This window comes from Candoia aspera, chromosome 1 (assembly GCF_035149785.1).
Source record: "Candoia aspera isolate rCanAsp1 chromosome 1, rCanAsp1.hap2, whole genome shotgun sequence".
NCBI classification, from domain to species: Eukaryota; Metazoa; Chordata; class Lepidosauria; order Squamata; family Boidae; genus Candoia; species Candoia aspera.
Genome location: NC_086153.1, coordinates 148377898 through 148404920, shown reverse-complemented (window position 1 = coordinate 148404920; position 27023 = coordinate 148377898). Strand labels below are relative to the sequence as shown.

The window sequence follows — 27023 nt, the reverse complement described above, 5'->3', positions numbered from 1 at the left end:
ACAAAAACACAGATAATTTTTGCTTACTCCCCACCCTCTACTCAATTAAATCTTATTTAACCAAACTAGGATAAATCCAAGCATATAAATACCCTACAATACCTTTGGAATAATTTCATAGATAGTTATTCCAGATTCCCTACTATTCTGGACTCTATTAAATTATTGTACAAAATGACCCAACCTTCCTTCCTCCTCATCTGAGAGTTTAACTTGAGATATTTGTGTTATTGTACTTCTGAAACACATAACCAGAAACTAAGCCCCATTGGGAGGGTTGACTTATTGCAAGCTCACTCTGTAAGAAGAAGTGTGCTTTTCATATCCTAAAACAGCCTTGTGCATATTAAATAGGCATCAAATTCTGAAACTGTCTTATAAAATGCATTTAAAACTGAACGGCAAATTGTTTATGTGAGTGAAATAAGAATGGGTGAACACTGTAACCTGTAAGGTAAAGCTAGAGAATAAGATACTTGCTTAGTTTAATTGTAATTCCAGAATTCTATGATTCTACTTCATCACAGATCTTCTAAGTGTTAACACAAGTTATGTTCTGACAAGCCTAATTTTGCCCCAATGAAATGCCACAAAACAACAGGGAATACGAACTGGTTATGTACACAGAACATGCTACAGAGGCATCTTAAAAGTATCAGACACAATAAGAATATTACCTCGGTCACAACTTCATCGAGCTAAACTGATGGGAGAAACAAATGAGGAGACGATTTGATCACTGAGTCAATTCTTATACCTTAGATCAATAATGTGTGAAGTTAGCTCACTATAAATCTTAATCAGCTAAGACAACTGGCAAATTTACGTGCTGCTCTTGTAATTCGCCTAGCCCAAGGACAACATTTTACTGTTAGCGTGCTCAGAACGAGGGCAGAATTTATAACCCTTTATCTGGATTTTTATCTCAGTTAAGGTCAACGGCATGGCAGAGCAGCTATCCAGAGAAGGTTGCTCCAATAAATATTTACTGACGTCTGCACAGCCAGCACAGATATAGTGTAGCTCCTCTCAGTATACCATGCTTATAAGCCAGTTATGTTATCAGCATGCAATCTCAGTACTTTACTGACGATTCTTGGGTTTTTTGTTGAACAGGCACCACTTAAAACAAAAAAAAAAACCACCCGCATTCCATTTTGGGAGGTGTACCTCCCCGAATACTAATCCTTCGAGAACTATCTTGGCCCAAGCTATTTTTTGTGTGATACTGACAACAAATGTCAGCCTTTTAATTTTAATCAGACACAGCAATCAGATGATGAAACTGAGTAATTTTCTGCCTATCTTTTGCATACTTCTTTGCCCTCACCTGCATCCTTTTAGCTGGGGGGTAGATTTGAAAAGGCATCAAGTGGCATTTGATTTAAAAGTGCTTTACTGAGCAATCAAAGGAAGAGCAAGGGTCTCAGAAACCCCTCTAAACCCTTACCTGTGCTCTGACAGAGGGATCTTTTTTAATCCACTTTATCACTGTTTCATAAACCAGTTCTTCCGTTTTTGTGTTTAGGCTGTCGTTTGACATATAGGAAATGATGTCATCCTTTGAGATATTAAGAATCTCCTCTTGATTTGCCACTTCTGGGAAAATCTGCAGGGCGTAGGCCTTCGCCATGTTATATAGTTCGCTGCACTGCATTGCTTCAGCCATGGCTAATATTCCTAAGCAATTGCTAGCAGTCAACTGTTTTTCTAAAAAGAATGTAAGAAACAAAAGGTATAGGAGGGGAAAAGAGAAGTAAAAAAATTGAGGCTTTCCATTTTCTTGACCAATATTACCACAACACACAAATGTGTACCATGATGATGTCTTTCATTGTAGACATAGCCTGCCTGTCATTTCTTGGTTTTGATTGTCATATATGGCCACCTGATTATGAGAAAGGCAGATTTCTCAGTGGGAAATCACAGATACCTATTTTTACAACGAGGATCTATCTTTATTTATGTAGTTCCCTGGGTCAATTAGAATTCACCAATCATGCAGCTTGAGTTAGGTCTTCCCATAATTTAAGGTAGAATTTGCCCTTGACACTTCTTGGTAGGAGACTAACCAAATGTGGTCTCCCAGGGCGTTAAGTGACAGAAGCTGTAACTATCGTCTCCAGAAAGTCTGGTCCTTTCTAAAATGGAAACCAACTTGGCAAAGTTGTCTAAGGATATGCTAAGAGATATGGGTCCAGTTGACCACAGCAACAAAATATGAATAAATGAGCAATTGTGTTTTGTATAATGTATCAGGGCATTGATGACTTCGAGGTTTTGAGCTGGCCTCTGCTTGCCATTAGTTTCTAATGCTTATGCTGTCATACTAGCAAAGTAAGTTCCATTTGTAAAGTGCTTTTTCCTGTACATACAGTAGCACTGGCAAAGATTTTTTGGATGGAAATTCAGGCATAATATTTAAAAAGTAACTTGCTAGTCTTCATGTTTGCTAATAATTTTTTAAGTGTTAAAGAAATTATTCTGAAATCTATCTCACTCTTATAATAATTAGATTCAGATCTCTTGATCAGTTCTAACTATCAAAGCATTAAGTGGAGATATAATGCTTCCAATTTCTTAAGCATTGGCTTTAGAACAATATAAAACCTTTGCCTTAGTTTTTTTGTTTTTCTGATTCTTTAACCCGTCTGCTTACTAGTGATTAAGTTTTATATCAGCGCAGTTAGTAACTCTGATTAATGATAGCCAAGAAGTAGTTTTTAAAAACATCCCATCACCCAGGATTTAAAATTAGGAAGTCATTTGAAACAGAACTGTTTTAGTTTTCACAGCAACAAAAGTTAGTGCCAATATAATGCTTCATCATGTTCAGACAGGTGGAAGGAATTTTCATACATGTAGATAGGTTGAGACTTCATCACTCATTGGTAATCTCTTAACCATGGTTAAGATGTCTGAAAACCACATCTTCACTAACCCAAAGATGTGCAAGATAAAGGGGGTTCACTCATGGTGCTAAGTCAGAATTTGGACATGGCTTAACATCCTGAGTTAATCCAGCTCTAACGATTTGTTAAGCATGGTTGATGACATATTGCACCATGCAAATCCAGCCAACTGTTTTATTCAGCACATCTTGATAAAAAAACATGGTTTAGCATGATGTGCAAACTCAAGATTTCTCAGTCTGAGTGGCTGACAAGCAGAGGTAATTGCAGCTGTGTTAGTCCACAGGCAGCAATATAATTTAATCATTCTTTTTCCTTTATCACCAATGAGAACAGTACAATTATAAATTCTGCTGCATGCCATGTTTCCTATTCAGATCATGTTCTTTCTCACCCAGTCCAAACCTTGAGGTGCTGTCTTCAGCTAACTAATATTGCAAGTTTTCATGGGAAAGCACTGTATTTAGAAATCATAATATTACATTTCCCCTATGTATTTGTTTATCTTATTTCCAAAATAATAATAAAAACACATTAAAAACCACCCACAAGATAGCAAGGAAAAGAAAGAACTGCTCTGAATATTCTCTTCAATGTTTAGGTTACTTAAAGCCATCTAGGGGAAAATGGAAGAGGAGAGGCCAGTTGAATACAAATTCAAAAAGAAAATTAATCCCTGAGCCAATTTGCCTCTGTGACATAGTGAGAAGGACTAACTAATTTTTCCACTGGTGGCTCTCAGAAAAATACTGGAAACAGTGCTTTAAAGTGATGCAATGCTTATGATAAAATGAAAAATGAGTCCAACTAGAATATTTTTCTCTAAACTTTTCATAGAGCAAATGCTCTACTATCTGTCTCTGCAACTCAATCCAGCAAGGGTTATAAATCAAAACAAGCAATTATATTTTATGAATTCTCAAAATGAGAATGCAAGTCTCTAGTTCCTCATATATAATGAAACTTGCAGCCAAGTCTCCCAATTGCATAACCATAACACAGTTCACTGAATTCAAATATTAAGTATTGGAAAAGGAAAGCTTCACATTGATTTAGTGGAAATAAATATATTGTGTTATAATAGCCAAATCTTTAGAGATAATGTGCACAGATATATTTGTGGGCTATTATAAAAGCTATAAGATCTATTAAAACATGTTGGAGCACAGTTATTAAATCTGCACTAGGACGGCAAATGCTATGTGATATCCATCTTTGAACTATATGAATAAAATTTGGACCAAACAAATGCAGTGAAAGCACAAATGCCTTGAGCCCCATTTGGGCATTAGTGAACCCAGAAGGCTCACCTCATGAGCCCTCCAGATGAGTCTTTCTGCAACTGGGGCTGCTATGACGTTGGTGGGGTAGGGATGGGAAATGATTACAGAGCATGGATTTTCTAGAACCTGGGACATTATCTTATAGTATTCAAGTCCACAAAAAGGAGAGCAAGGTTTCTTGCCTCTGAAGAAACCTTAGGGCTGCAACCATAAATAGCAAGTAAATAGGGAAAGGATGTGAGAGGTGGGTGTCAGATCCTATTTTGCTTGAAATGATGTCATCAAAAGTTCAAGAGGGTGGGATGAGGAATCCAAATTTCAGAGTGGTTCTAATTGCAGAGCTATTCTGAATTAAGATAAAGAGTTCATCCAAACATACGAATACCTCCTTTTCTGTTCCATTTGAAGTCATTTCTAAGGGCAGTTCTAGGACCTTCTGCATATTAGACAGCTGCAGAACGTAAAACCCTATAGTCAACATACAATCCTAGAGGCGCTGAAAAGCAGAACAGAGGGAAATAGCATGACTACTTACCTAGAAAGGAGACACAGACTTTGCAGAATGTATGAAACTGGAATTTGCTGGCAGCCTCTAGAAGCGTTTTGGCGTTGGCAGAATCTATGACTAAGGAACCTGTATAAACAAATTCCAGCAGCAGTTCCAGGACATCCGCTGTGAGATTTGATAATTCCAGCTCCAGCTTCTCGCTGCTTCTGCTACTGTCCCGGGGTGACCTAGCAACAGCAGACAACGAAATTCTTACAGGACATTAACTTTCCCTCAACAGTTGTCACTTACTGATGCCTAGAAAATCATATTATAAATTCACTGACATAGACTCTTCTTGTTTTTGTTTAAGAATAAAAAAATACTGTATCTTAAAGAACAGATGAACTTAAAAAGGTTTTATTACTGGATCTGAAAGAGAAAAATCTGCACACTCAAAAAATCAGTTTATTGCTACTCTGCATATTCATGCAAAAAAAATTGCAAACCAACAAAATGAACAAAAATTAAGAACAAAATCAGCCAACATTAATGAAAATATGGAATAGGATTAACTTTCAAAGGGAAGCAATACATTTTTATGTTCACGGTTCGCATCTCTTCATCACTGAATAACAAAACCAAGCAGGAGAAAAATAAACCCTGCTTTGTAAATGAATACCTTATCTCTTTTTGTTCCCAGGAACTGCATCCTTCTTAACACACATGGAATTATATCTCCAAATAGAAAGTAATAGCAAAAGGGAGCTTAAAAATTCTTAGCTTTGTATTCTCAAGGCTGCAGACAATTTGAAAATAATCTGTATGTTTTTCATCGACACGTTTGTTGACTCTAAAAATATATTGTTCCCTTTAAGGCGCTTAAAAAAAAAAAGAGGAAGGAAGGAGACCCCTCATGGTATTGCTTTGAAAACTAAATACAAGACGAGATAGACAGACAAAATGGTTAGAGCAAAGGAGGGATGGGGTGGAACAACGACCAGCTCTGCCACAGCAAGCCAGCAGCCATCCTCTCGAAGTCTCCTGACTGTGGCCTACCGCTTTTTCCTGCGTAAAGTGCTAAACAATTGGGTGATCAAAATAGCGCCTGCATTTGAAGTGTGCATTAGTGCTTGTGAACTTGTCAGACAAAAAATAGATACATGGGGAGGGTGGGGGGGATGTTGGGGAAAGGGCCCAGTTCCTAACGGCTGGCACATGGATATAGCTGCAGAATGCTAAAGGTGGGTTATACCTGAAAGACAAAATAAAACAAAAAGCATTTGGTAATATCAAGAAAAGGGGAGGAAAGTCTGTTAGCATAGGAAAGTAAATGCCTTTTAAATGGTTAGAGCCATCAGCACCTTCTCACAGAAGCCTTAATTGCTTTTAATGTGGGTACAAGTCCAGTTACTCCGCCACTGAAACCTGTGTCGGAATTAACACCAGATTTATATCTCAAGTGTCCTGGCAAACTCTTCGAAACCAATCAATGGACTCAGGCAGCTTTAAAAGGAAATGTGGTGCTTAACAATTTCTTAACAAGCGCCTCCAATGTTGAGGTCTATCTTGCCAAGCAATCGCTACCAGCCTGCCTCCTCAGACAGGACAAGATAAAAAAGCCTACAGAAATAGGAATCCTCTGTCAGAAACATCTTATTCCCCAATTTCAACAACCAGCCCTTTTGCCTCCGCCTGTCTTGATGGAAACGGTGGCAAGAATCACATTATTTGTACCCAAAAGCATACACACAACTCCTGTCAGCATATACACATGCATGTTCACACATAGCCTTTCCACTGTTATTGACATTTTATTGACTATAGTATAAAGCAGTCTTCTCACCCTGGCACCATCCAGATATGTTGGATTTCAGCTCCTATAAAGCCATCATGACTAATGAGAATTACAGATATCCAACCCATCTGGACCGTGCAAGATTGAGGAAGACTCAAGTACAGCTATTTTGTTATGCCACTGACCCTGTAGAAAGCTAATCATCTAAACTAATTCATTTCACTTGTTTGATAAAGCTAAGCAAACACAAAGAGTCTTTGAAAGTAAGCTTTACATTTTGCTTGCAGAGCTATGTCATATTTTATGAACAAAATTGTAAGTATGCAGTATTTATATCATTCTGGCCACATAGTAGGAACTTTAGTCTTACTTTTAGGCCAGAGGTGCACAAGCTATTGCTCTAGGGTGGACACCCCCTTCCCCAAAGCCTTGAATGCACCCCTCCCAAATGTTGCTTCCAAATTTTGGTTCTTAACAAGACAGGAAAGGAAAAACATTAAATACAGAGTAAATTATCATATTATCCAAACTTAAAATTTTAATTACTTTAAATTTATTAAAAAAAAATTCTGGCCCTGCCTACTTTTTGGAGCACCACTTTTGGTATGCCATACAAATCTAAGGGTAGCTCTCAATCCCCCAAAGATTACACATTCCTATAATTCCTATTTTAGGCAACTCTGCTCTGATAATACCAACAGTTTTAATACAGCAGTTTGAGAATATAGTGTCAAAAATACACTTGTAGTTTTGACATCTTTACAAATATTGTTGCATTTTACTTGGGTAAAAGCTTACAAATTTTCCTGTGAAATACTGTAGGTTTTATAAGGGTCACAGCAAAAATAGAGAATTCTACACTTGGGTGCTGCACGTAGTTCGCAACTAACTTAAATGACTCAATTACTTGGTTGCGTCAATTTGTGGGGAAGTTCCCTTCATCTCCCTATGTGCCTTTTTCTCACTAGTCCCATGTCGTTGTTGGTGAGCATGTGCTTGCTCATTTCATCACCCACTGAGTGTGTTGATGAAAATAGCAAGACGTACAACAGCTAGTAGTTAAATCTGTTAATAAGAGAGCATTTTTTCCACTTGCTTAACAGGAAAATAATAGAAGGGAAAAACTCACTGTTTGCAAAAGCTATAGACAGTGCAAGGTGCAACATGAATTTGGGTGAGGGTATCTCTGTTCAACATGTCAACGTTTATTTACATTCATTAGATTAATATGGTTCTGAAAGTGATTAACCATACTCAGTTCTCCCTGGAGACAACAGGAGGTAAATACATCCAGAAACCTGTTAACAGTTTTAACCACTATTAGAATTTTTTTTTTTTAAAGCCCAATATTTGAGACAACTCCACTTTGTTATTTCTCTTTGGAATAATTCTGTGATGATCTCTTCTCTTCATAATATACCAAGCAATAAATGGCTGTTCCAATTGATTAAGCACCAAAACAAAGCTAAGGTGTTTAATCAATCACACAAGCTACTCATAGAGAGCATAATACCCAGCAGAGATTATTGATCTTACATGACTTGCCAGAAATGGAAAAGAAAATTACATCCTTTTCTTCTTCTGGTGACAGCTTGATATTGGCAAGATGAGGTAACTAAGCTGCTGTGTGGCACACAGATCATGGGATATGGCTTGGATCCAAATGACAAGAAAGGGTTTGACCCAATCAACAAAACAAATTACATTAAAACAAATACATTAAAAAAACAAGCAAACACACAGATAACAAATATGGCTTCCATGAAGATGGACAGCCTTGAACAAAGTTAAACAAGAAGGTAGATGGATGTCTATCATGGCTTCTATGAGATAAGCAAAAGGATATCAACACACCCAAGAATTTGAACAGATTAACTTCTATGACTAGATAAAGACCATGTCCCAATTCCACTAAAACCTGGTTGGTAAACAGCAACAAGCAGGAACTGATTAGTTAGAGTCAAGTGGTGCACCCTCTCCCACGCCAAGGCAAGTTTCTTGTTCCTCCAGGGCTGCTCACATCATTTTGGAAACAAAGGCAAAAAAAACTCACAAGGGTTCCCTTCTCCCACCCACTGCCCAAGGAGCTACCTCACTCTGCTTAATGGAAGGACTTATCCTGAAAGTAAAAATGATGGCAAAGTATATAGTGGATACAATGGGGGCACTGAAGTGCAGGACTCTATCTGGCCCCAATCTATGGTACCTCAGATAGGCGTGAGACCTTGCTGGATGGCTCAGGAAGCTCTGAATCCCCTCTTTGGGTGTGCTGAGGCAAACATACAAGTTTTCAAGATCTGTACTGCATTTACATGTTGTAGGAGATTCCAACTATATAGCCGCCCAGAGTCCCCCTGTAGGGGAGAGATGGGCGGTGAATAAATTTATAAAATAAATAAAATAAATAAACAAACTACTCCCTAAATCCATTCCAGTGCATATAATGTGTAGCAATCCATGGAATCTTTTTCACTAGTTAACATGGGGTGCAATATTTTTTTTCCTAACTTTCAAAATGTCACCTGCTCTTTCTGGCTACAATTTTTGGAGCAATTAAGCCAGCTTTTGCCCAAATACATTCTTTCCCACCTACATATCACACACCAGCCTGTGGTAGGAACAAACAGAGATGACATTTCTTATTGCTTAAGAGGGCTTCTATCCCTATAAAATCTGCAGTACAGTTCAAGATGAAGTCCGCACTTGAGTAGCATGCCAAGATCCACGCTGCCCAGAGTAGGAAGTGGCCAAGGCAGGATAAAATCGCATGTGAAGCCAGGGAGGAAAACAAAAATGTAACATTATTTCATTTTGTTCAAATTCAATACAGTTGAAGAGAGTATCTGTAGCTCAGGGTTGAACTGTGGAGTCCTTGGTGCTCTCTGAGCTCAGAGAGCACCAAAGACTCCACAAATTAAATACCATTAATATAATTGCTCCCCATTTTATTTAATTATGTTCTCCTTCTGCCAAATTAAAAATTACAGTTTGGCAACAAATTCTGGTGGGCGAGGGACTAGGGTTAGGGTTACAGCTGTATCTCCCTTGATGATGGTTGCCTGAGGCTGCAGCAGAAAAACCCTGCTGAAACAATCAAAGGCTGCAGTTGCTGAGAACAAACGTATTTAAGGAGGGGACAGCTGCATTAGGAATTAAGAATGAGTATGGAGAGGAGTAGATTCACTGGGTTGTTCACTGTCAAATTTAGGGCAAAAATGGGGATATAAATTACAAAACCAATAAAAGAGAAGGGAATTTAGGCTATTACTAACCTAAAACTTTCAAGTAGTGCATGAGATATTACATCTGAAATTTACTGTAACTAGTACAAAGTGTTGGTCAAAATGTGTATCTGTTCAATTTCTGTATCACTGGAGGTTGGCTGAAATATATTTTAGAAATTGGCAAATACTTAAACTGTACAGTGTATCGGGTTTTTTTTTCTCCCTGAAAATTTAAATAGAATGATGTCATTTATTGGCCCAGTAATCACTGCTCACATTATAAAGGTCAAACATTTCACACTGTGGCAGGAAATCAATAACTTCTTGCAACAATTCATGGGGGAATTTTTTTTTTTTGGCTTCCAAAGAATAATGTCTAATGATAAACTATTTTTGTCTTTGCTTTCTCAGCCTGGCATTGGAGAATGGCTGCAATGAAAAGTTGGTCAGGCCTGATAGGAAATACATTAAAATTAGGAAGTCAATGAGAACTGTACTCAAGGTGTATCAGGGGCTAAGTTAGTATTAAAACAAAAGAGGAAGTGAGCTTTTTAGCAGCTTTTATAAGGTTCATCAGTGCATTATTCCAGAACTAGGAGGCATGGAGCCTATAAGGACTACACCAGAAAAACAGGTAAGGGAAGCTACTTTGTATTCCTGCTATAGAACAAACTTTTAACTATATAAAAATAAGAGGGTCAAAAATAAGTAAGTAAGTAAGTAAGTAAGTAAATAAATATCCATCCTATCCTATCCTATCCTATCCTATCCTATCCTATCCATTAGAGTTATATTAGTTAAAGGCCCATCTTTCCCTAGGACTTTAGAGCAGGTATATGACCCTGGGAGAAGGTGCAGGTGCTATCAAAGGTTGCACACAGAGCTATATCCTTGTCTCTGCACCCTCTCAAGCGCTATTTTGCCTTTGAATCCAAATGCTGCATACCCACTTAGTTAAATTTAAATACTGACAGAATCAAAAACAGCAGTAGCATATCCAAAATAACTTTGTTGTGTAAACATGGGGTGATTAGTGAACCTAATCTATGAAATAAAAAAGAATACTTTTTTATTTTATTAGCTGATTTGAAGATGAACGGAGAAAATATAAGGATCAAATGAAGTATGCTTCCAAATAATCTTAATTTTTAAACTGCTTTTGACATCTCATACAGGCATACTTTCCTCTTCATCCTTTAAATGGTCAATTTATGCACACACATGTGCACATACACACACATTCTAAGATATTTTATTGAAAATATTTATTTAAGGCATCATTTAATGGCTTTATAGTGTAAAGTTCCCTTAAAGTCAAAGCTGCTTTCAGAAATTTTAGTTTATAGACAGGATTTGTATACAGCCTATTTTTCCCCTCCATCCTCCCCCTCATGGCTAAGCTACATAGATCTCATTACACCTGCTCACCATATTTATTTTGGCTGATTAACCATCTGATTGTCTTTTGAAGGCTGGCAATATTCTTTTCTCATATTCGCATTACATATGGAAAGCTATCTATACATATTATAGACAGCTGTCCGCTCTCTAGTTACTTGCTTGAGTCAAAACAAACTCAGGTTGTTCAAATATGAAGCCATCTGCCAGAAGAAGTGGTGTGACTACAGTACTGTGAAATCTGTGACTAAGAACAATTGTTTCAGCTTTTTTTTTACTCTGTAGAACATAGCAGCATTCCCTACAGAGGTAATTTCAAAATCATTAAAATGATTGCATTGTGGCTAACAAACTCTTCTGATTGAAAGTTCCATGTCTGTCTTGGAAATTCTTAGCTGCAGTCCTGTTACCTTTTGAAATTTGTTTACAGTGGCTGAGAACATTATTTTAAATACCCAAACCTGTTTTATTTCAGATGGGTAAACCAGCCAGCTCTAACTGGCATTAAGCACTGGACAATACCAATTTTAATAGGACTGAAATAGCTAAAACTCTTCTGGAATTGGTTTGATCGGTCTGGCATTTACAGACAAGCTATGTTCATAAAAACCCGAGGACAATTTTAAAAGAAAGAATTTGGGTCAGGTTGTTTACTATTACTTTTTAAAGACAATAATTCCAATTCTATGCCTCAGGAATTTGCTTCAAACACTGCCATAAGTCATTGCTTGTTTAACTACAGTAAATGACTGTGGCTAGGTTCGTACAACATGCTAAGTCAGAACTAAGCAAACACATAAGGGTTCAGTGCATTGTGAAAGCCCAGCCAGTCTCTTTTTGGTACCAAAGGATTCTAAATTCTTTACTGTTGCGGAAAAGTAAAAGTAAAGGTCTTATCATTAAAAAAATAACTACCCTTTCTTGCACAAAAGTTGGTATCCACAGAGCAATTTACTTTTCATAGTTTTTGCTTTCAGGCTGCCAAAAAGTCCACTGTTCACAATTGACAAAAATGTCTCTGCTTAACTGCTGGTGGAAATAATTTCCATAATTTAGGATTATAGTAAGTGTGCTAATCAGAAGTGTTTTTGGATGTCTACCAGCTATTAAGATATTCTGATTTTAGCACAAAAATCACTATCCAATCCTTGACAGCATTCTCTGTTATTTCCAAGTCAAAGGCCTCTGCATAAGATTCCTGCTTATTCCACTGCTTTGGCTGTGATGCTATTAACAGACTACAGGCACCATTTTGTTCCCCAAATATGCCAGTGATTGTTGTGATATACCTGGATCAACTAATTTAAATTCTAAACCAGAATAAGTTTAAATTCTTAGACCAGAATAAAACTATGATGTTCTGGTATCACTGGCGAGGCCTTAAGAACACATATTTGAGTTTCCTGCCAATTTAAAAGGAGAAAAAGCTTACAAATCTCTAGCTCAGCCAGCATAATAGGTGAAGAGAAATAAACTGGTGATCTTCTCTGCAAATTACTGTTGGCGTGTATCAAAAACAGGAAGCCCAAGATTTGATGGAGATATTAAAGGGAGATGAACCCTTTTTTGGAAAAAAGTTGTAAAATGACTTGTGTGGGCAAATCCGAGGCCTTGGAAACCTGCAGTTCCTCACAAGTCTTACGGGTTAATAGTTAATGCAGTCATATAAAAACAATTTTGTTGAAGTCTACCACAATGAAACTGGATCATTTTCTAGAAATGGAGAAATACTGAAATTTAAGTCACTTGCAGGCATAAAAGAACAAAATGAATTTGAACTTCCACATTATCTGATTGGCTATCCTCAAGAATATCAGTTTTTCATTGCCCTGCAACAACAGAGACATGGGGTCCATCTACCAGGCACTCCTCCCTTGTATTTACAAATAGTTTTCTATACAGACAAAATATCTCTATTTCCCTATGCACTCATAGGACTTATATAAATATCACATTCAAAGCAATTAGCTTCCAGAATACAATTATCTACTATACAGTATAGATAAAATACAGTGAAGTGGTGGTTAGAGCTAACATAATCAGCCAAACAAATGAGGTCTCTTCTATAGCAGTATCATTTAATCTGAATGCCATAAAGCAGAAATGCCCAATTATAATGAGCATTTTACAGATGCTGTGTAATATCAGTTAGAAAATTATAGATAGATGATATAGTTTTAAAGTTAATATTAAATGTTATATTTATTCAATTATATGCTATAGCAGAAGAAAATCTGTCCTTTCAGTATTTATGATTATTTATAATAGTTTCAGGAACTTATCTTGTAAACTTTATACATCTTTTTAGTTATTTTCTATCTTGCAGAAGGATGTATTTACCGCCTCAGGATACAAGGATTTGCCAGATCTATTTCAGCTTACTGGAAGGATGAATCTTTTGGCCTACGTTTATATTTGCTTGGTTTCAAGAAAATATGTTTCATTGGTGAAAATCCATGTATCCAATATTCTTTGTCAATCTATTACTCACCATGGTCACTGTCACTCAGTGAAGCCAAATCTGGCTTGACGAGAAATGCTATAGACAAACTTAGGAAAACTTAATGCTATAGCTGCTGAGCAACTATGCTGAACTACAGACCTGTTACTCCGCTAACACCCTGGGGGGTGGGGGAAACAGTCTTAAAAACACGGCTTAAATAAGAGGCAGGAGAATGAGACACTTGTCCTTGGAACAGAATGTTCCTTTGCAGGCTTCTCTTTCTTAGAAAACTTATTGAGCAAGCTTCCTCAGGATCTGTTTCTAGAGGAACAAAGACAACGGACCAAAGAATAATTGTCAACCCAGATGCACATGAAAGCATTACCAGAGGCCAGCTTGTCTACTATACTATGTAACGGCTCAGTTGGCTACTGAATTACATAAAAAATATACAACTAAAATGCTCCCGAGGGCCCAAGGACAGCTAAGGACAGCATACAAAACATAGCAGGAAAGAACAGAGTTGTTATTCTAGACACAAAGCATTTTCTCTGGCCTGATCTCTCTTAATCATACTTACTGCACAACACTAAAAGGAAGTTAGCAACACAGTTGTTGCTATACAATTAATTTTTGCTCACAAGTATCAAAAGTATTTCTCAGTCTACTTTATGCAAGACTCTAGACACTGCAGTAAAGTTAACCATTTGTTCAGTTCAGGCTGCATTTTATGAAAATTGAATCGTTCGTATAAGTTGAGCCAGTTCCACGTGAAATAAGAATTTGTGTCTGATTTACTGAGTGTCTGATTTACTGAGATCAAACAACTCCCAGATGTTTTGTATTTGGTTCTTCCTGCCAGACAGAACGGTTGAACCAACCAGGAAACCTGCGTCTTGTTTAAGGATTCTGGATCTGTTCTTCAATTAAAGTTTTATGAGATCTTAATTCCTACGTTGTTGTTAATTCATGTATTGTTGTTGTTGCTCTTCATGACTTCATAGATACTATTTCACTGGAGTATCTGTCAGTAACTGTTTTTTCGAGTTCTTGTGAACTCATCTTTATGTCTTCAGTGAAACCATCTGACCACTTCATTTCTGTCGGGCTTTTGCTGATTTTTCCAAGCACCAGGGTCTTCTCCAGTGATTCTTACTTTTATGTTACATGCCCCACGTATTTAAGCTTCAGCTTCATCATTAGTGCTGTCCATTAACAGTTTGGTTTTATTTCTTCTGGTACTGAACGATTTGTTCTTGTGGTGGTCCAAGGTATTGTCAAGAATTTTCTCCAACTTTCATTCATCCTTTCCGATGGTCCAGTTTCCTCAGCCTTCTGCTACAACTGGTAAACAATACCCATTTTTTATCAGCATGATGCCTCTGCACTTTAATATTTTATCTACATCTGACATGATCTTTCTTCTGAGTAGCAAGCATCTCTTTAGCTCATGGCTAGTCACCTTTCCTGGGAATTTTTGAGCCTGGAAAGATGGTATCTGTTACTACAATAACTTCTTCTCTGCATTGACATAATCCTTTTTTTTGGCTGCAGTTGTTTAATATTGACCAGCAGACTGGGTTTTGTATTCTTTCAACAAGAAAGTCTTCCTCATTTCTGCCTATTTGAGTGAAAGAATCAGCGTACCTGTGGTTTTGATGTTTCTGCCACCAATTCTAATTTCTATTTCTTCTACTCCCATCGTTTTTATGAATTATTTTGCATATAAATTAATAAAGCAGTATACCCCTTGGCATATTTGCTTCATGATTTTACTTCATTTGTATTCTAACTGTTGCTTCCTGATATACAAATTTTACAATAGGCAAGTGAGGTAGCCCAGTACACCCATGTTTTTAAGGGCTACCCATAGTGTATTGCTGCCTACATAGTCAAAAGCCTTTACATAATCAAAAAAGCAGAAACAGGTGCCTCTCCTGCTTTTTCCATTACCAAATAGATGTTAGATTTCAAGTGCCCCTGCCTCTTCTGAATCTGTAGAACTTAGCAGTATTCTTCAGAGTTCTGCTTCCATGTATTGTTGAAATCAAGATTGAAAAATCTTGAGCATTACCCTACTAGCACATGAGATAAGTGCAACTGTTCGGTAGTTTGAGTATTGTTTAGCACTGCCTTTTTAATGTATTAGAATATAAACTGATCTTTTTTCCATAATTGCTTGCAACCCACAAGTAGTGCTTTAACTGCATCATCTTGAAAGCTTTTAAACAGTGGTATATTCACATAAACCACTAATTAAACATAGCCATATATTTTGGATCAGAGAGGTATGTAAAACCAGATATTTTGCGGTTTATGGCTTTACTTTGTATGTATACTTTCTCCTTGTAATACTGAGATAACCATGTTCTGCAGAGATTTTGATATGGCTGTTTCAGAGGCTTTCACAAGTCATCTCCACATGTCTTTCTATGCAAAATGCTCCCCCCCAACCGGAGTCTTTCTTGATGCATGCATAAGAAAACAACCTGGGAAAATCTTTGCAATCTTTGGGAAGATGTAGCTGTCTTCAGGATTTTTAGGAGGAGACCTTTGTTCATTCCTCTTTGAATGTTTTGCATAGTCTTACTAGCAACCCAAGGATATAGAAAATGTATTATAAAGTCTCAAATTATATTAGGCCTAGTGAAATGAGATGAAGAAAGTATACATGAGGAAAAGCCATATCTGAGCTCTGTCTCAGTGATACATACAACTCCTTCCTCTGAGTTCTCTTCCCGTTTAAACAAGGCATCACATTTCATGAGACTTCAAGCAATCGCATTTGAAATTTTCAAGCAACAGCATTTGAAAGTTTCTGTATGCTGTTTCCTCCCGCTTCCCCATTAATTTAGAAATGGCCAATGACCAGATAAATATACAAGATGGTGTAAATTAGCATAAAATAATCCAAAAGTTAAATCACAAAATAAATGTATTTCACATAGACAGTTTAAAAGAATTAGGGAAGCTGCCTTGCACCAATTACAGGACAGCAGTGTATTTTCTTCTCTAACGGTACAGGTCACTCACTAAATTTGGCCACTTTTATGTATACCTTTGGGTCTGAATTGGCAGATCCATGTTAACACTGGGAGGACTATAAAACTGGACTGGTGAAAGAGTGCTGTATATCCTTACAGAATACACAGTTTATAATGATACATTTTACTGATTCAGTCTTTCCAGAGCCACAAGGATAAGTTCTCATACAATATGGAGTTTTCCTTTCTTTCCAAAACAGATCCAACATGAGTATGACATTGCATCTTGCCAGTGTGAAGGCTCTTCTGCATTTAGGGATTGTTATAATTGATAAATAATCAGCTGGCTTCAGGGAACAATTCATTATATTCAGATTAAAATAACTTGAAACCAGTGACACATCCAGCTGGTGATCCATATCACTTATGTTTTAATACTCACTCTGGTGTTCTCTGACATTAGCGCCCCTGAAGAAAAACTATACTTGGAGCTTAGTCTCGAAAAAGCAACTGTACAAATCTTGATGGGATTCTGTCACTATAAGGGAACAAAACCTAAGGAGTTAAATTCAGTGTTAACCAAAAATGTTAAAATGTAACCCAGGTTCTCATTTCTGCCTCAAAAGTCCAACTTTGATTTTTTTAAAAAAATGTTGGGAATACAGTTAAGGGCTGAAAGATTGCCCTTAAGAGTTTTGATTGAATTAATTCCACAAGGTCCAAACTGGGGTATGGCTTAAACTGAAAAATATGTAGAATTTGCTCTCTGAGGACTTTTGCCTCAAAAAGCTTTAAAAATAAAATGAGCACAGCTAGAGCAAAAAAAAAAAAAAACCTCAGTAAATACAGTAACTGTGTTGGATGTTTTGCACTATGAATTTGGCATGTTGTTTGCAGGACCCAGTAAAGTGGAAATAACTTTGTTCTGTTCAGTCTTGACTATTAATGGATCAACAATGTTCTAAAGGTGTTTTTGCAAAGATCAAGACTTTCCTTTTCTATAAAAAAATCTCAATCTCAGATTGCCATATCATCCACATAAATTAAAACTGCTAGATGTTTGTCTGCTATCGCAGGCATATGAAAGTCCTGGCAGTTAAGTTGACTATGTTGTCCAAAGCTTGGGATGTAAGTATTCCCTGCAGAGAGAATGATTTCCCTTTGATTTTTATCCAGGTCCCAAAACAGCCAGGACCAGAATGGAGTGAAACACAACTAAATATACGGTTAGGTCATGAAATCACCTTGCACACCACTGTGTCAATGTAGCATGGCTCACTGCCTATCTAGTCACAGTAAAAGCAAACATCGTGATTAGCCTGACATTGCTTGGACAAGATTTGCAGTTCTGTTTTGACTGAATGAAAACCCTAAGAGTAAACAGCAAACCTTCAAAGGAAGCTGAATGATAAGAATTCTACATCCATAGTTTTAATATTCATGAAATAGATGTCTAATCAAGTTGAGATAAAATGAATTTCGAGGATAGTCCTCTTGATTTTGATATGACAGATTCCACTTGTTCAACAGGTTAACATGATCCCCTCTGGCTCTTCAGAGCAAATATCTTGTATAACTCTGACAAATCTAGTAATTGTTGCCAGGAAGGTCGACCAATGAAAAAGCTATTATATTTCATTAACTTTTTAAAGGGGCTGGATGTTTAATATAACTAATTAAAATAAATACACCACCATCTCAGTACAATGCACTGTTGCAAAGATGCTGTTAAACTTTTTAAGTTAACAGGATGATTTTGCTGCTGCTGGTAAAAGGAACAACAATTAAAAAAACATTTGAATACACAGTTTGATTCAAGAGATTTACACTGGTGTGTGCAGGTTTCTGATCTCCAATGGACCACAGAGCATCTAATATGTGAGAGCTTCACTATTCACTTTAAAAAACAAATCCTAAAAGATATAGGCACTGTAGCACACTCAGCCTCTTAGGCATGCTTTTTAATTACTACCAGCTCCAAAAAGCTTTTGCGGATATTCAGCTCTGAGTGCAATTAGGTTTAAAATCTTATCTCCAATTGATGCTTTCAGTCCTGCAGAGCAAGGCAGACTCAGTGCAAGACCAATCACCTTCCATGGAAGGAACTGACAGATCTGGAACTCTCAGTACATTTTTACAAAGAATCTCAAGAATTTATAGTCTGGGTTTTCCATAAGTTTGGCAGCTGTACAGCATCAAATCTAAAAGCCACCTGAAATGTTAGGGAAGGATATGTTCCACTGCTTAACAAATAGAGCATAAAACAGAACTCTTCTCCCCTCAAAGGAAGCTATCTAAAAGAACATGGAACTCTTTTCCATATTATTATTTAACTGAGTTAGCTTAAAAAAAAAAAAAAAAGGCATCCCAAGCATTCTCCAGGTATCCATCCAGCTGTAAAAGGAAGAGTAAGCTTTGTTCCTTCCACCAAGTCATTAGAACATCTCTCAGATTTTGTAACTGGATTAACAGAAGTAGCTGACATTCCTTTGGCTTTGATGCATAGCTCAACAGCATTTAAGCTGATGTCTCTCTCCTTTTTGAATAAGGTACTGTAAACCTCTGTACTATTCTGTCCTCTGGAAGTGCTGGACTTCAACACCCATAACCCCCATGCTGGCCGGAAACTATAGGGATATGCACCTAAGGCTGGGACAGTTGAAGTTAGAATGAGGCAGCTATCTGAGCTAGTAGGCTTTTAGCATCATGAAAAGGCAGTACATTGTTAATCTGTCATTAATATGTTTTTACTGCCAGGTATGGGGAGAAGCATTTGTGGGTTTTTCTGCTTCACTTCCAAAATAACTAGGATGACTTTGGATACTATCCAAAGTTCTGGCAACATTTGCTGCCCCTCACCTCAGGTAGCCTCATCTTGGCCATAATGGTATTAATTGTGTTGTGTTCAATGGCGGTTAATTTCACTGTTAATTTTGTTGTGTTCAAACAGGCACCTAGCAGATTTAGTATTTGCTCAGTTTTAAATACTTTCACTATAAGTGCAAATAGAAAACAAAAACTAGAACTTGGCTAAACAAATACATAATTATTTCTAGCTTTGCTTTTCCAAGCACACTGAATCTTAATAAAGGAGTCCTAAAACATGGCTTCGGGTGGTTTTATAAATCAAATCATTATAGAATGCAGTGCCCTTCTGCAAAAATTAATAGGGCTTATACACATTCAGTTCTGGGAGTCTCTGGGAGTCAGGCAACATATAAATTTAATAAATAAAGTTCTAATCTCTTTGGATATATAAACTTATAGAAACATCTACGATATCATTAAAGAGTTATCATTAAAAGGATAACCCAAACAGAAGCAAGTAAAACAATGTTGTTATTTTACTTAGTTGTGGATCCATTTCAGCAAATTCCCTTGACCCACCACAGCCATATCTGAACCAACATTAGGTTTTGCTAGTATTTTTTGGCTTGTGGCCCAAAAAAGTGTGAGCACTGCCATAAGATGCTGACACCAATATAACAAGACGTTTAGAAACAGAAATCCAATTACTACTCAAGTCCTGAATTAGACATGAAACTTCAAGAAACTTTCCATGTAGATGAGCAGAATGTTCTTGTGAGTTTCAAAAACAGCAAATAAAAGAAAATGCACCATCAAAATTGGGAACCTGAAATTAATTTCAGGTTATTTTCTACCAGTGTCTGCAAAATGAAATACGTCAATTCCAAGCTTCTATTCATAGTGACAATAGCTGACAGCTAAATACATAAAGGCATACATGTGTGCATGTGTCTGTGTGTGCAGATCTATCTTATTGACCTACCCACAGAAAGATAATAGTAATTCAAACCTCTTGTGATATAAAACCATAATCAAAATGTACCCAGTAGATTCAAAGAACTGCATTCATGAATGGTGGAGTCTAGCATATTTGTTCATGCACAATACATTGCCCAAAGTAACTGAAGGAGCAATGGATGCAGGAACATTCAAGTTATGTTTGCCTGAAAGGAAATGGAACAGAATCCCAGCCAACTTCCAGTTCTGTTCCCATGTATTTAAAATAGACATCTGAGAAGACTGCAGTATTGGAAATTGGCTAAGGACTTTATTAAATAAATGTTGTGCAGCAAACACAAGTTCCCAAAACTGTGCACAGTGAAGGTGGTGAGGGGGAAAAGCATTTTCAATTAAAAAGGGGCAAGTGAGAGGTGACTTTTAAATTTCATTCACATTTTCCCCCTCCCCTAGAACTATTTTGTTTTTATCTCCTCATATCTGGATTTCATACATATGTCTGCCAGGAGGAAAAAAGTTTCAGAGGAGACCTTCCCAACATTCTTCCTCAGAATTGCATTTCCTATCCACACACGTTAGTATTCAGCTGGCATTTATTTGGGACACTGTGTTTGCTGATGTAATGTAGAGTTCTACCTTAAAGTCAATGGCTGAAGCGGTGCTAATGGTTGACCTTCTCATCCACCATTTCCCCACCCACAAGAATGGTTTCCACCCATAATGCTCCAAAATATAATACAATATTCCAAATTTGGAAGCCTGTGATAGGGGCCATTTGCTGAAGACTGCAATTTGGAACATAGCTATGGGGAGCAGAAGAGGTATGTACATCTGTCCTCCATCCACTCACTGCTTCTGCATTCTTAAACATCTCTTCTGTGTACTTGCTCTACAAATTCAAAAAAGCTGTTAGGGTTTTATCACCCACAATTGCAGCTTGTACACTTCCTAAATAAAAGCCCCATTTTAACAGAGAACTCGTGCTCCTCCTTGTTAAACTATGTTGGTTTTCCGCCTTAAGTTCTTCTCTGCATCTCTTAGTGTTCATATTTATATACACCGCATGTATGTCAGAGAATGCAGGAATCAGAAAAATCTTACTAACTTTTGAGTGTGCATATTTCAGCTCTAAGTAGAGCAATGCATCCATATGCATCCAGTCTCACTTATATGCATATCTGGGAGAAGACATCATATAGTGCCAGAGCTTCTCCTTTAGCTACAAAAGTGGATGGAGCTGTGTCATAGACTGTACAGGGACAAGGCCAGGACTGTCCTAACATATTTAGTTCCAGGGGAGCTGGCATTTTTTCTGTTTTTTTTAAACTATGCTAAATGTGATTGATGGCTAATAATGTTCACATTTTCCAATGCAAAGTGGAGGTGCTACATTATCAATTTCTGGCAATAATAGGGAAGAATTCTGTAAGCTACAAAAGGAGGCTCCAGATGTATTACCCAGATGTATTCATTGAATTGCTTAATTAAAGCAATTTTCTTAAATTGTTAAAGGAAGCTTACAAAAGTTGAAGATGCTAAAACTTCAGGAAAAAACGTTTGGATGTTATAATTGATTTGTCTTAAACTATTCTACAATTGTTACTGAACTCAGACCCGATTTTCTCCAGAAGCAGATGGTATCTGACAACCTGACTAGCAAGGAGGAGACTTCGCAATTAATCAGTGACATTGCAAGGCTAGTCAAGTATGGGATTTTTATCAATGGAGCCAAAGACTCTGCCTGCAGAATATATATCTCACCTCTGCAAGAGGCATATAATGTAACCTTACCTAGTAAGTGATGATCAGCAGGCAGGAATGCCAAGACTAAGAGCAACTAAAGCTAGCTATAATTTGGTTTATGGAAGGGGGAAAATATGCTACCAGCTCAACTCTTTCTGAATAATTGATAAGGCAGTCAATTCAATTATACAGCAGTAGTATAGTGTCTCCACAATTATTTAAAAACAAACAAACAAACAAACTAAAAACAAGCTTTAATGAAAGGACACGTTTCTCAGAAAAGGAGACATAGCAAACATGCAACCCTGGAATAAAATATAGTCACTATTGTGTTAGTGACAACATTTAAGTGCACAATTTGAAAGCCAGTACAATGTTTTGCAATCCCCCTCCCCATTTTTTTCCTCTTTTATTACAGTCCAGGTTTGGAGCTTGTTCTGGAAAATATAGCAAGGTGAAAATCAGGATCCAGATTAATTTGCTGGTGACTGACAGAAATATGAACATTATTGTATTCTTCTGGGTTCCCCCAGTCTTGCTATGCTGACTTGCTAATACTGTAAAAATACCATGAATTTATGAAGCAAACACATTTTAAAATAATCAATGTAATGGCAAATAAACCATTATCATGCAATGTTACAATCAGATGGTGGGAGAAAATTGCAAAGATGGAAACTCACACAAAGACACTACTTGCTCAAGGAGGGGAATAATTACTCTATCAAGTAGAAAGAATTCAGGATTTTTAAAAACCTGAACTCCCCTTGTTTCCATAAAGTCCTGATAAAAAGGTGTGACTTCAACATTTGATTTATTATCTATTCACCTTTTTCACTTCCATAAGCATCAGATGTCCCCAACGTCAAAGTCAAAAGGGTTAAATGTCTGCTACATAACACAATCCTTGTTAGTATGAGAACCTGGCAGTTTTTAATAATAATGGTTATTGCAGTCTGGAAGAAGAGTTAGTAGCATCCCTTTTAAGTATTGACCCAATTAAAGTTTTGTGATCAACATTGTTTGTAAGTTATTTGAGTTTGATTTTAAAATGCTCCATGACAGAACATTTCTCTTCAGCCAAAATGTGCAAATAGTGAGATCTGGAATTGTACAGGTCAGCTTATATGTAAGAAATGAATCTGAGTCTTTTGTTTGAAAAAAATACATTCAGAGTAAGTGGAAAGAATGGCTACTGGCTCTGTGACAGGAGAGTCAAATCTTCATAAACCTGAAAGAGAGGGGAGGAAAAAAAGCGACACAAATGCGCCCTACAAAAGAACAGACCAGATCACAGCTGGAAGGAAGGCAAACCTTTTAATCAGGTCCTTGAAATACAAGCTGCAGGAAGCTAGAACATTTTGGTGGACTTCAAACTCTTTGCCTTCAACAATAATTTTCAGGTCTGTAAACTCTTTCACTCTGCGTTGCTGGTTCAACTCCTTCAACATTTCTGCAGAACAGAGAAGACAGACAGTGCCAGGTTTCCCATTAAGAGATTTTTTAAAATTTATTATTTAAAAAGTAAAAAATTAAAAACAAGAAGAGTAGAGAAATAGGAAATGTTTGATAGTTTTGTTGGCAAGACTGGTTCAACGTTGATAGTCAAAGAAATCACAAACTTCATAGTATATAAATAAATATATGCATATAAAAGTCAGAAACAGTATGTTTGGAAAACAAATCCTACATTTCAAAGAGAAAAATAAATTTTCCTGCATCGGTAAAAATTGGAAATGCAACAATTCATCACCACAGAGCAGTTAAAAATACATATTGAAACAGAATGCAAGAACAACTTGCTTGACTTCTAAATATACTGGAATTAATACCGAATAAAAATGACATTTATGCAGCAATATGAAAAAGTGCAACATTTGCAAAAGTCCTTATCTTAGGAATGCTATATAGTTGTTTTAAACCAGAAAGTTTATGCTAACATCAGGCCTATCAATGACAATTTAAAAATTATAAAAGCAGCAGGAAAACTTTCTGACATATTTCATATTTAACTAAAAACAACACACAGAGAATTAATGGCAGTCTTACTATTTCTTCCATTCCTTAAACAATCTGAATTTTCATTATTCAGTTTTTAGAGAAGTTTTTACAATTGAGTTTCTGGTACCAATTAATTTCAACACGAGGCAATATGGTATCACTTTGGAGAATATTTCCCTCTTGCAATAATTCACTTACCGTGCATAAAGGTGCCAAGTTCTCAACCTCTTTTATACAGGGAGAGCAAATCAGCAACATTCCTTAATCCATTTAAAATGACAGATTATTTTCTAAACTAAAGTACCAGAATGGCTATAAGGCAGATGGGACACACGAATTTTGGTAAACAGGCAAAGTTTGAAATTACTAATTAAGCTGTGCTGATACTCCATCTGTGGCATTACATTTGCAATAGGTCAAGAACTTCATTTTCTTCAGCCTCACAGCCATGATGCTGTACTCCTTCAAGCTTACATCTATTTGCACTAACAGGAATAAATATGACCTTTAAGTGTGTCTGGTTCTCACACGTAAAAGGGAAATCAGGCCAGAAAGAGCCATCCTTCATAACGGCCACTCCCAAAAGGTACCTTGCCAAACAAATTCATTTTGGGAAAAATAGCAGCAATTTGAAACAGCAATAACCCTAGTTTGCAAATACTGACATTATAAATCGATAATGTTCAGTTATATTCAAGCTTAAGCAACAAACAATCAAAAACAAAGTATCACCCTGAGTAGTTTTCTTTCTCTTTTTTTAAAAAAAGAATCACAATGGTGTCTGAAAGGCTAATTATTCTGCCCAGAAGAGGGTCAGAATTCTCCACAGCGCAAGGCAATCATTAGAGGTGGCACAGCAGTTAACAGTAGGCTGCGTCAGATCTGCTGTAGAGGAAAATGCGCTATGGCGTCCTTTAGTACTTGATCAGGAGCCACTTGAACAGGATCCATTTCAACAAACATAGAGTAGCATACTGTAGTTCAAAAACATGCATGCTTTAAAGTGGGCCAGACAGAATCTAATGTTTACAAACTAGGAAAGCCAAGGATACCGTCCTTAACAGAATTTACAGTTGCATCTTACTCTTCCTGAAATAAGATAAGTAAACTGGTCCATACAAAGGTTTAGAGTAGATTGCAATTGCCTCATCGAACAACGGACATCTTTAAGAACTGAGAGGTAGCGTTTATTGACATACCGAGCAAAGGAGAGTTTGCAAAACCAATAAAGGGAGTCAGAATGTTAAAAATGCAAAAGGAAACAAAGATATTGAATGTTACAAAGGAATGTGTGTGGACAGGCTGTAAGCAAGGGTGGTTTGTAAGTGTGGGGCTCTGAAGAACACGGCTTACCCCAAAAGGGAATAGAGTGATAGGTCAGGATATAGAAGACTTCTGATATACTATATACAGCAGACTCTCACTTAACCGGAACTCAGGCAACCGGCACTCTCAAGCAACCGACAAAATAATCGAAGAAATAATACTTTAAATAAAAATAAAATCAATTTCTAGCGGAAATGTGAGGAGGAGGAGGGGCGCATGCCGTAACCCTCTCCCCGTTCTCTTCCCTCACCCCGGCCGTCCGCTAAGAAAGAGGGGTGGATGCTGCCAGCTCAGTGTGGCGGGCAATTCAGCTTGTCAGGATGTGTGCCTACAAGGCGTCAGTCTTCTTCCCACCACCGGGTTTGTGCGGGGCTCCCGGGGCTGGGGGCGGGCGAGAGTGTGTTCCCCCGGCTCGGCTGAGCTGACCGCAGCGCCGGTGCGTGGGCGCGATCGGTGCACTCCGTGCTCTCCTTGCGCGGTGTCTCCCTGCGCTCCGCTGCGCCGCCTGGCCGGTGAAGGGGCACGTGTGCCTGAGAGTGAGTGTGTGTGTCCAGGGGGCGTGAACAAAGGCGGCACAAGTTCCTTGAGCGCTTTGGAGGCAACCCAGAAACTGCGGGCCGGGAGGGTGGAGGTAGACAGGCGCATGGGGGCCGAAGAAGCGCCAATTTGCAGAGGTCCTGCCAAGTGCAAGAGATAAGGCTCCGATGCGGGGGGGGGGGGAGAGGGGGGCTGTGTTTTGCTCCTGCGGGGACAGCTGCATGCTTTTGGGGATGGGGGGAGGGAGTGTGCGGGTTGAATCTCTCCTTTGCCATTGGAGAGATTCCCATCGCCCTGCTTCCCTTTTCCTCTGGAGGTCCACGTGAAAAGGAGATGCTGGCTTTTGGGGAGGGGGCGCCTCGGATGCCGCCGCCGCCGCCACCACCACCACCACAAAAGGCGCTGACACTCCGGATCCTTTCCCGGGTGGGCCGGCTCCCTAGGGAAGGAAGGATGTTGGGTATGTACAGTATATACTGACCAAAGAGAACACTCCCCCCCCCAAAAAAGAGCAAGAGCCAGGGAAAAAGGGGAACAAAAAGAATAGCTACTGATTAAAAGTGTCCCTGTAAAATAAGATACCTCATTTGTAAAATTAATGGATTCCTCCATTTTTATACTGTATAAGTATATGTGTGTACACAAAGACACCCACACCCTCTCCCACCATTCTCTTCCACAAACACCTCTCTCTCTCTCTTATACACACACACATTCAGAGTAACTATTTGTGGAAAGGAAGATTCAAGAAGCAAAACCCTTTTCATGTTTAGCATATACATACTTATTAAAACTCTCATGTCTGTTACCTTCAATTGGGTGAAATGGTGCATCATAGGGCAACAATTTTTGAACCAAGGTACCTCAAATGGGCTAACTTATAGAATGCGTCCAAAATCTTGGACCCATTACTCCCATGGGATTGAAATTTGGTAAAGTCACGGCTGCTTCAGCTCCACCATGCCTTCCAACTACACTTCCTAGAAACCTGTGGGTTGTGTGGTGCAAGGGAAGATGGGAGGGCATATCTCTGCCCTCTTTCCCACCTCACTCTACCCCTGTGCTCAGTTGGCTGGCAGCTAGGCCCGATGGGCGAGTGGTGATTGGCTACTTTTGAACTGA

At 37.9% G+C, this 27023-nt stretch overlaps 1 protein-coding gene across 1 annotated transcript in view; it reads right to left on the bottom strand.

The window, feature by feature from the left end:
- The window catches only part of KLHL29 (kelch like family member 29), a 422456-nt gene that overhangs the window by 66565 nt on the left and 328868 nt on the right, over positions 1 to 27023 (bottom strand). Inside the window, exons 6-8 of the mRNA XM_063315144.1 lie at positions 23352 to 23490; positions 4731 to 4930; positions 1451 to 1710 (exon numbers count right to left, since the gene is read on the bottom strand). Of these exons, the coding sequence (XP_063171214.1) occupies positions 1451 to 1710; positions 4731 to 4930; positions 23352 to 23490 (599 nt within the window). The remainder of the gene's footprint in view (positions 1 to 1450; positions 1711 to 4730; positions 4931 to 23351; positions 23491 to 27023) is intronic.